Source organism: Galeopterus variegatus, unplaced genomic scaffold (assembly GCF_000696425.1).
Source record: "Galeopterus variegatus unplaced genomic scaffold, G_variegatus-3.0.2 Scaffold3321, whole genome shotgun sequence".
NCBI lineage: Eukaryota > Metazoa > Chordata > Mammalia > Dermoptera > Cynocephalidae > Galeopterus > Galeopterus variegatus.
Genome location: NW_007729432.1, coordinates 102,460 through 113,946, shown reverse-complemented (window position 1 = coordinate 113,946; position 11,487 = coordinate 102,460). Strand labels below are relative to the sequence as shown.

Here is an 11,487-nt window from a genome sequence, read left to right as displayed (position 1 = left end):
GAAAAAAAAAAAAAAAAAAAAAAAAAAAGTTGTTATCCCTTAAAGTGGCTTAATACCTAGGTCTAATTTTTAGAAAGCAGGAGTAGTGAATGCAATTGAGTGCTGGAACCGCTGCTCATGCTATTAGGGTTCTATCTTCATGTCCCTTTGAAAGGAAGTAATGAGCTGAAGATAATGGCTTAGTTTTCTTTCCCAAATTCTCACAGCTAAAATTTCTCTTGTGATGAAGCTCTAATGGAGATGTTAGAATTTTTCTCCAACGTTCTTTAGGGGAACTATATTTAGAATTTCACTGTATATTCACAGATCAAGTATCTACCCACTCCTCATCAAGCAAAGAAACATACATGTTACAAGCTTCATTCTGCACATCTCTGGGATTGGCAACATATTCAGTATGGTGGTTTCCAGATGGAAGATTATGCCAGAAAGTATGACCCTTGACTGTGGTAGTAGTTTATGCACATAGTATCTTTATCACATAACTGAATCATTCCTCACATACTAATTTGTTTCCTCATTTTCTCCCCTCTTAACATTTTTCTCACATTTTCCAGTGTCTTTATTCTCACAAAATATTGTTTCAATTGACCGCATAATATATTTTTCCACTGATATACTATAATTTAACAACCATTTATTCTTAGATATTTAAGTTATACTCATTTTTCACTATTACAAACATAATTCATCAATGTATATTCTTGCACAATTTGGGGGTACAATTCTTTAGGATAAATTGCTAGAGCTGGAAGTAAAGCTTCTGGGGTCCACAAAGTCAAAACTATTTTCATAATATTACTAAGATATCATTGGTCTTTTTCACTGGGTTGACATCTGCACTGATGGTGGAAAATCAATGACGAGGAAAACTGCCGGCACATTAGCATCAATCAAGGCAGTGGCCCCAAACTGTAGTATTCATCGTTGTATTCCTCACCATCAGGCACTCACAGTAACCAATAAATAACTAAGCCAGTTTTACTTAAGCATGCCCTTGATGAGAAACTAAAACTTTATTAAACCTGAAACCTTAAATGGATCTCTAGGTTGGGATACTAAGAGGAAAAAAAAAAAAAGTTCATAGAAAGATTTGTATTATCTTTCAATTCTATTTTTCCACAAACTTTATGAAGTATCCTCATATCATCATGTGCCAAAGTACAGTAGCTGTCTCTAGGAAAACTTGTGCCAACTGTCCAAGTTGCAAGCTGAACTAACCACTTTGTTCAAAGAACACCATTTTTACTCCAACAAATAACTGACAAACAAACTATGGTTATTCAGACCTGGGTATTTGGCAGATATTTTCTCAAAAACGAACCAACTGAGCCTGTCACTTCAAAGAAAATCAGCTGACAGTATTTATTACCAATGATAAAATTCCAGCTTTCAGTGAGTTTTCACTGGAAAATATGTATCCATCACTTTGAGGTCAAAGCTTCTCAATATTTGAAGACTTCTCTGATGAGACTGGTGGTGATATGAACAAATGTGATTTTTAAAAACTGTATAATAAAATGTGTCAACATTTGGAAAATCTTCATTAAGTTAGTGAATCAGTATTTTATAAATAACCAACTGTACCCCATGAATATATACAATTATTATGTGTCAATTAAGAAAAAATAAATTTAATAAAAATTTTTAAAAATAAGAAAAACAAAGCAAGCTAAGGCCAACTATAGGTGTTGGTATGAGCATATGAGCATATAGTAGAGCTACCCCTGATTTATGCCAAGCACAAAACCACCCAACACCCATCATTTAGAAAAGACTAGCACTCTAATTTTTATCAGTAGTATTTTTTGAAATCTAGGCTTTGAGAATTTTCCTATGGTACCTCAGAAATTAATCCCCTTCTGACCAGAAATATGGCTATTCCATTTAACAAGACTAAGCTACACAGGACCATTTGGAAATTCGTATCTGTAACTATCTGCAAAGGGCCAATTTTCCACACATGAACCATAATGTACACTCTCTGGGCAAACCAAATATGAAAGACAGCCATAGCTTGGGGTGCTCTCCTCCCAACTCTTGTTGACATCTGCAGTAGAGAACTGATAGTTCTGTTTTGCTCCTTGAAGTCAAGAAGGTCAATGTTGTGAAAATCTCACTTATGAAAGGTTAAATGAAAACTGTTGTGGTTCAGTTTCTTACTCTACTACAATAGTAGTTCTAAATAGCTGGAGTTAGATGTGAAGTTGAGTTTTTCCTAAATAAACAAGGCTAGAGAAATCAAACTGAAGAAAGGAATTCTACTATTTTGGCACAAGAAGTTTTCTGTTTTTATCCACTTGTTTTCAGATACTTGACAACTCTTATGGTATTTCCTCAGCATTTCAAAAAACCTCTAATTTTCCCTTCGGAGAAGGTGAACCAGAAGTTGCTGAAACCCCAGGTTCAACATATGTGTTTCTCTTTCCTTCCATGGCTGGATTGGTCCATTGCTGGGTGGCTATAATCAGCCTTCTGGAATCATGTCACAGTCAGCCTTGTGGCCTGACCTGGCTTGTAATGCTAATGCTCAGGGCTCTTTATCCATCCTATTGTAAGAGTGACTGCAGTAAATGTGGTAAGCAACTTGGTATCCATAATCAGTTGTCCTCCCAGAAATTATGGGCAGAATTCTGGACTAGAGTCCCCATGTCTGGTCACAATCCTGATGCTGTGATGTATGTGTGACCTGGGAGAGTCACTCGATAGCACCGACCTTTCAGAATATTGTGAACTCATTCAATAAAATTTACTGAGAACAGAAAAAAATGAAAGAATAAAATTTACTGAGCACTTACCAGGTTAGGCACAATACTGGGTTCTGGGCCTTGAAGGAGTTATAGCTTAGTGTCCTCTCCGAAGGCTGACTTTGAGACCCTATTCACCAACATAGAAATAGAAACTCCCATACTGGCAAACTGAAGGGAGGACCAAATAAAGCATAGCACAGCATGACACCATCCTGACTCTACGGGAGACAGAGCAGCAAGAAGATGAAAGCTTTCCAGTGGAAATGCCCCTCAGAGACAGGGGCAGCAAGGCCCCAGCCTACGTCTGAATCTCTGGGGGTTCGTGTTCATTCACTATGTTTCAGATCGGAAAAAATGAACGTTAATAATGAACTCTAGGGGCCGGCCCGGTGGCGCACTGCTACAGTGCGCCACTTGGGAGCGCGGGGGCGCTCCCGCCGAGGGTTCGGATCCCACATACAGACCGGCCGCTCACTGGCTGAGCAAGGTGCGGGCGCAACACCGAGGGTTGTGATCCCGTTGCCGGTCCCGGTCCGGTACGGGCGCGACACTGAGGGTTGCGATCCGCTGCCGGTCACGATAAAAGACAAAAAAAAAATGAACTCTATGTACTTTCTAAACACTTTAAGTGCATTATCCCTCATTATGAGGACTATATGGGTAAGTACTATTACTACCATCATTTCATCGGCTAGGGAACTGTGGCTTGGAGAAGTTCAGTAACCATCCCAAGTTACAGAGCTAGTAAGAAACCAGACAGGGACTCTGACCAAGGGGTTCCGTACAAAACCAGAGATTGTGAGGCCAGCAGTGGCTGGTCTGATGATATAATCGAGTACCAAGCTTTCAGAATACAGGGAAAGGAAAGGCAAGGGCTGTGGCTATAACTGCCTCTACCTCTGACAAAAAACTTAGGAGAGTGGATACGCATGTGTAGGGAATGATATGGGCAAGGGAGAGAATATGGCCCAAGCTCAGATCTTGTCAGTGGCTCTGGGTCAGTCCTCACAATACAACACTGTTCTCTGTGGTCTGGGCAGATCAGAATTTAATGTGAGTTCCACGTTAGTACCTCAGGATCGTGCTCTAGTTCTGAGCCTCCCCAAACAGGGTCCATGCCATAAGATTATGATTAAATGAAATCAAAGTTAAAGAGGCATTCTGGTAAATATAGAAGGCACAGGAAAATATTGGTTATTCTATAAAGGATAAAAGTCAGGTGGCATATAAGGCTGTATCTGATCCTATTTGCTTATTAGAACTCCTTTACAACAGCTAATACCATACTATGATAAGCTGATTGCACAGAATGCACACCTGGCATGTTTTAAGGGACTGGATTTAACTAGTTATTCACTTAGATTTGTATGATATTAAATTTACTTACAATGAGATTCTACTCCAACCATCACCAAATCCCTTGTTTCTTAGTTTTTCTGTGAGAACACTCCATGGCATAGCAGCAAAATGTTATAACTGACTTAAAATTAGCTTGCTTGACCTACATGTCTAAGAAAATCAGCCATTCGCTAATAAAACCTACCAACCCTCCATCCCTGAAACCTGGTGTTAGAATATCATTTTAAAAATGCAATTGGTGTCCTTGGTGTTCATTTATGCTTAGCTTCCCTATCAAATGGTTTGATGCAAAAAGAAATACTAATTCTCAATAGTTCTTTTTGTTTTGTTTTAATAAGATTTAGGATGAGGTCTATGGATTTCAAAGAAATTACCCTTCTTCAAGCAGCATGGATTGGGTTGTATGTGATGCTGAATGGGTGGGATGGATATCTATGGATTCTTTGCATGCCCTTTGTACCACTTATAATTATGCTGTTAGAGTCTTTACAAAAAAGAAACCCAATTTATTCTTTTGAAATGTTCTAAATATAAATGCAGAGGCAAGGAAATAAATAATAATTTCAAGGGTGCTTAGACTTTAAACTATTTTGAACTAATGTACCTGTAATACTACTGCATATTGCAACCTATAACCTAAAAACTATCAGCCCACATCACCACAGGCAAGAAATGAGAAATTTTGAGGGTTACTGAACACTGAATATTTGCAGCTGAACAGTAGAGTTACTGAATGCCATTGCATGGCTCTAAAACTCACAGATCCACCTGCACAATATTGCTCTGTTGAAAAGTGAAAGGCATGGAAATGAGTGGTCTTGTTAGTGATTTACACAGGTAAAGGGGGTCATGGAGTGGGAGGTTGCTTCATCTCTAATATATCAAATTATTAATTTAGTACTGTGCATTTCTAACAAAATCACCCTTCTTTAAGAACTGTTGGGCGAGATCAATGGTGCTTGCCTGTGATAATAAATAGGTGCATATTTTTGTGGAGCAAATATTTTAACCAATATTTCACTCTGCCCTCATTGCACTTTTGATAAAAGGCAGCTCCAATTCAATCTCTGGCTTACCAAAAAATGCATATCCATTCAAGCATTTTTTATTATTATTACAAAGATGAAAAATAGAAGCTTAAAATGGATGCTTCATATACTACAAAACATCCCACTCAACTTTCTCGTGTGTGGCTTCTTCTAAAGAGTAACAAAGCTAGGCATCCACTTTCTTTACCAGGTTAAGTAGTTAGAGATAGATTCTTCTATCAGTAAAATGAAAGTACCTTCAAGCAGGATGCTATTTTGTATCACCATGATACTATTTCTGGTCAATGCCTCTTTGCCCCAATTAAGGCTACTGAGTTGGGGACAGGCATATGTTGAAATCCATAGTAAACAGTGATATAAAATATAGAAGACAGAGTTACAAGGAGCTTTATTTGTCAATGCTTTTGTGATCTTAAAATATGGTGGAGTTTTGTGTTAACCTGAGAATCTCGTATATTGCTAATAAATCTTCCTCCAATATGATAGCAGTGTAAAAAAGGAATTTAAAGAAAAAATAGCAAGGTATAGCCTTTATTTGTTGGTTCCTTTGGTTACTAGACATTAAGATGCACACACTACTGAGAGCAAGGGGTTGTGGCAGAGACCACAGATAAGAAACAGAAGAAAGCATAGTCCCTGTCTTCAAAAAGCTTAATTCAGGAGTATTCTGAGATTATAAAACCTATAGCAAATTTCTAAGGAATTAAACCACCAATTTCTGGCCTTAACAAGCAATCAAGGGTTATCACATGCATGGTACTGCCTAGCTGTTCATCTGTTCATTCTTTCAAATGGAGGGCCAGCCCCATCTAAGCCCAGCACTATCTCGATGTATTAAAAATCATAGTGAAGTGCTCTAAATAATGTTGCTTTACAAGTAGGTAGAGACACTAGATGTCTGGTGGGGAACACATTTTGCCCCATTTGAACATTTTAAAACCTGCATAAGCCATTAATGAGAATTTAGGAACATGTTTGAGGTGACTATCACCATTGTAACTTCCAGAGGCTCCACCTTTAGAAACGAATGGCTCTTTAAGTATTAAAATAAGGATTTAATGTACATTATAACTAATAGTACTTGAGATGAAAGCAAATGACCCTACCCCCCTCCCAGGTACCAAGAGGGGTCAGATTTCCCATTTATCAGCAAGTCGGTCAGGGTAGCCCAGCGTCTCAATCTCAGACTCTCTTCTGTGGCTGCTTCTTGGATGGCTGAGGAGAACACTTCAAAAATGAACCAGCTAAACAAACTTCCTAGCAGCACTTGACAGAGCTACACCTATTCTTCCCATTTCCAAAGCAGTGGAGAATTAATTACCAGTTCTATGGATCTATTGTAAGTATAATAGACTAAAGAGCTATCACAGACACATTTATTGTAAAAGCACAATCCCAAGAGTGTCTAGTGGAGGGCCAAAACGATTAACACAAATGCTTTGTCAGATCAAAGATAAAACCTGCACCGCCCAATTGAGGAATGAATTAGAACAGTGGGTTATCTTTCAAATTAACCAGGGCAGTTAGTGAGGAAAATTTCATGAAAGTGTAATTCTTAGCCTTTGTGAATCCACACAGCAGGCATTCTGCCAGCTGACAAGATGATGAAATTTTCATGCTTAAAAAAAGCCCTCTTCATTTCCCAATTTAGATTAGCTAGTGTTTCTCTCCCTTTTTTGCCTGTGTGTCTATTCGCTCTTAAGAGGAAGGGGAACACATATCAATTTTTCACTGTAAAATTGAGTCTTTCAAAAACATCCCTAAAAGCTTAGAGATACAGTCTTTAAGCTGGCTTTTTATGATTTTCAAAAAATACCAGTTCAATTCTAACTTTGTACAGAGAAACCATCAAGGACCAGGGCATGAAACCAACTTCGAATTAAGGCTTTCTGCGCTACCTCCAAGTCTTTCAACACTTCATCAAATCTCGAGATAAAGCATTGATAGAGTTGCCTTCCTCCTAAATAAATTAGTATATTACTTAAAAAAAATCCTTACTCGGTACTTTTTGTATTTCTATGTATATTAAAATTTAACTGTTCCAAGAAATGAGAATTTGAGGGATACGTTAATTGCTATATGTGAGGGGGGAAAAAGCATCTCCTCTCTTATTAAAGGAGCCAATAATGAAACATTATTATCTGACAGAGACTAAATCTCAGGTTACATAAACTTTTAAAAATATTAGTTATACCACATTTATTCAGTCCATATTATTTATTCATTCATGACAGAAGACAACAGAATATGTGATGCATTCTCCTAAAATTAAAGTGATGTGGAAGTATACTTTGCTACCCCAAACCTTTGTCCCTTTTTGCTTTACAACCTGATTTCTTAGTGATCAAGAACTATGTTCCTTGGTAAGTTATAGTGTTTGGTCAAGTACCACATTCCACTTATCTTCCTAAAGTCCTTTCCTTTCTCAGTGTAGGTTGACTTCCCCTGTAGTGATTCTAAGAATAAAATGAAAAAAGATATGGAGACTCTTACCGCAGTCCACAAATAACATTTATGCACAATGTATAGTATTTTTTTAAGTTGCAAAATAGGAGGAAACCATTTCGGTAATTAGCTTCAGAGAATAGTCACTTAACTCCAGTACTTAACTATCAATATCCTTGCCTTCCATACATTTGTATAGGAGTCTCCAGATGGATTATCATCACTATGATATATAGCACTGAACTAACTGTAATCAGTATCACCTGAGGCACAGTAACAAAAGAAACTCAATGCCATGTCCCTCTATTGGCAAAAGTTCTTTTAAGTCTGGGGTCAGGAGGAAACAGAATGGTCTGCCAATAAAACAGAAACTAGAGGTACATGAACTTTTTGTATAAAAGCTCTGATCTTGAAAATATTTAAAATGCTTGTTCAGGATAAGGCCACGAAAAGAATGAATAACGGATTTCTTTCTCTCCCATCCAATCATATATGATTAAGATCAAAAAGTAGAGAACTAAGTTCCTAATTTTGAGGACAGTAATATCAATCTTCAACCTCAGGAGTGACATGTGACTATTTTGATTAGAAATCCCTTAGAAAAGTCAATCAAGTGGGCAGTTAACTACAGGAAAACTGTTACTTGCTGTTAATGAGATGGCTTGTGGACAAGACAGTTAAAACAAATGCTCTAACATTTTGTGTTAAATATCTAGATCCCTAAAAGTAGGTTATTTAGCTTGAAAATACTTATATAACCATGACCATTACCACCACAACACAATACACGATTAGGTCAGAAATCGATCTTCCAGTTAGGGCATATTTCTAACTATACAGAAGATCATTTTTCTGCTATTCTCAACTTAGTCAAAACAGATAGTTTCTTCTAGTACTAACATTTCCATGGTGAAGATGTTTGATAGACTAAACAGAGAGAAAACTTAGAATTCTTCTCAAGAATCATACTCTGCTCAATGAGTCCTGTAAATGAGGAGCTGAATAGTTTTGATTTGGGGCACTTCTTGCTAAATAAAGGCTTAACATTTCATGTACTGAACATTTCATCTACTGTGGAATGTGACCCCACAGATAACCTTTATTCCCATCCACCTGTTCAGTAAGTGTAGCACAGGATTATTCACTAAAATGTTTCAGATTTTCCCAAAATGTAGTTATAATTATTATTTTTAAAAATCTTCAGACAAACCTACTTGCTTTTTTGACAAATACAAATTGTTCTACACCAAAATCACAATGCTGGAACTCTGTTTTCACTATTTGTCCTAATGACCTAATACTTGCTTTTCACATATTGAGTTCTATTCTAAAGGAGAAAATGCTATGTTATATGTTAACTAGCATATAATAAGTAGAAAGTACAGAATGACACTGATAAGTCAGGAGTCTTACCTAATAAAACCTAAGCAATTTTTTTAAATGCTTTGTCAATGCAGCTTCTTTAAAGAAGTTACAGTGAACTTTCAAGTAATAAAAAAAGTGTGCAGATGACAAATGACAATGAAACACTAAGAAAAATCAAATGGGAAATGTGGGGGATTTTTTTTGTATTTTATTTTAATTTTTGAAGGGAAAAAACTCATTCACATGAAATGTATTCAAAAACTTTAAATGAAAGCCTTCTTTCTAATGAAGACAGATCACTTACTGTTCCAGCATTTTTACTGTATATTTATAAAACTCAGACATTCTCTTTAAAATGCCAGATAAAATGCATTTAAATTTAAAAGATATTCATATTGATTTCCTCAGAAAACTAGGCTATGAAGTGGTTTAGACTGCCACATAAACACAAAGTATTAGCTAGTGGGCAGTTTATTAAAATCTACACATGGGCCGGCCCATGGCTCACTCGGGAGAGTGCGGTGCTGATAACACCAAGGCCACGGGTTCGGATCCTATATCGGGATGGCTGGTTTGCTCACTGGCTGAGCGTGGTGCTGACAACACCAAGCCAAGGGTTGAGATCCCCTTACCGGTCATCTTTAAAAAAAAAAAAAAAAAAAAATCACTACACATGATTTTATGGCTCTACTTGCCAATGATAGGCAATACTGATTTTTTTCTTCCTCTGTCCAAAGATCTGAATGACCATTTAATTTAGTCATATTTAGGTAACAATAAACTAAAACACTTCCTGATCATATTCTCATTTTTTCTTAAAAGCAGAAATTTTATTTGAAATATTGCTCATTAACAAAAGAGATGTAATGCCTAAGGAAAAATCAAATCATCTGTCAGGCTAATATGCCAAAATTACATATTTTATCATATTTGTATTAAGAGCATTTCACCAGGAATTTTCTCCAAAGTCTTTTCATAAAAACCAATAAAACAAGTACCAAACCTCAGTAAGTTGTATATGTAAAAACCTCATCATTGATACTTACATCATAGTACTTTTTAATACAACGTCTAATGTCCACGATCAATTTGTTGCTCAGCTGTACCATAAAGGTCAGAGGTGAAGCCTTACAGTCAATGTTACTGCAACGATACAAGCTGGGCTCCATATCAGTTCCCTACATAATTAAGGACAGACAAGTACACAAAAGGTTACTACAAGGTTTAAAAGGTTTTTTGTGCTTTCCGGGTGTACAATATTCGTAATTCATTTTACTGGTGAGTTTTTAAACCTATTTTCTCAACTACTTTTCTCCCAAAGACACCTTTAGTCACACATACCTTCCAATCTTTTGCCATCATCATAATGGAGTACAAAGTCAAAAGGAAAAGCTTAAAACCACTATTTTATATTCAACACATGACAGACTCTATGGATAAAATAATTTTCCCTCTGAAAATACTAGCAAAGTCACATTATTAAAAATAAACATCTTTCTTAGAGATATTAATCAAAATTTTAAATTTGTACTTATTGATTCCAAATTCAAAGATAAAGCAAGAGCCCTTATAGCATTAGTTTGTTTTCATCTTGACAACTTAATTTTAAGAATAAAGTTTAAAACTTGTTTCACCACGAAAGCAGTATCACTTGTCTTCGGCCTAGCAAATCTAAAATTTCTCCAATTTTTTTCAAAAAATTAAATATATTTGGAAGAGGGGAGGCAGGAGGAGTAGAAATTTGAAAGAATTAATATTAGTAGACGGAGAAAACGCTTTGTTTTGTTGTGTTTTAAGCAGAGACAAAGCAAATATATAGAAAAAACTGTTGGGGTTTCTGGAGCATTTGTTTTCCTTCTTGATACTTAAATATCTTGGTTTCCTGCTCCAATCTGGTACATAACCCTACCCGCCATGCTAAGCAATTCCAGGTGGAAGAGATTTTAGAGCTTGACATCGGCTCTTCCACAGTTAGCCCATCTGCAAGTCGTCAAGCCTCTATGCAATTAACTATCTTATTTACAGCTGTAATGAAGCAAAACTCAAGGATTTAGCAAGTATTGCTGATCTGTGTCTGCCTCTTCCTTGCACTTGCTTCCAAAGACTGCTTTGTTTTGATTCAAAAAAATGCAAAACATCTGCTGTTTGTCCAAATTAACTTAAAATAATTACTTTTAATTTAGATAAAGGATGTCTTTTCTTTCAGTTTCAAGGTTTACACAGTTCTGCTGCCTACCCATTTGCCAATGGTTAGTACATGCATAACACTGCAGTGGAATCAAGTAAATTGGCTAAGTTTCAAGTTCTGATCCAAGGTCAATGATACATTTTTTGGCAGTACTTCTTGAGAGGAATGTCTCCCTGTGACTTTTTAAATGTCTGATATGCAAAGACAGCAGAAAAGATAGTAAGAGTACCTTTGTCAAAAAGGAGGCAAGTGGGATGTGTAAAGATAAACAAAAACTTTCCCAAAACACTTAGTTCCCATTAACTTGATATAAGATAAAGGAAAATACTGC

At 36.5% G+C, this 11,487-nt stretch overlaps 1 protein-coding gene across 1 annotated transcript in view; it reads right to left on the bottom strand.

The window, feature by feature from the left end:
• Positions 1–11,487, bottom strand: part of LOC103600367 (DNA polymerase alpha catalytic subunit-like) — a gene marked incomplete at its 3' end in the record, with an annotated part of 117,389 nt that overhangs the window by 72,279 nt on the left and 33,623 nt on the right. The window contains exon 9 of the mRNA XM_008584631.1: positions 10,015–10,146. Within this exon, the coding sequence (XP_008582853.1) occupies positions 10,015–10,146 (132 nt within the window). The remainder of the gene's footprint in view (positions 1–10,014; positions 10,147–11,487) is intronic.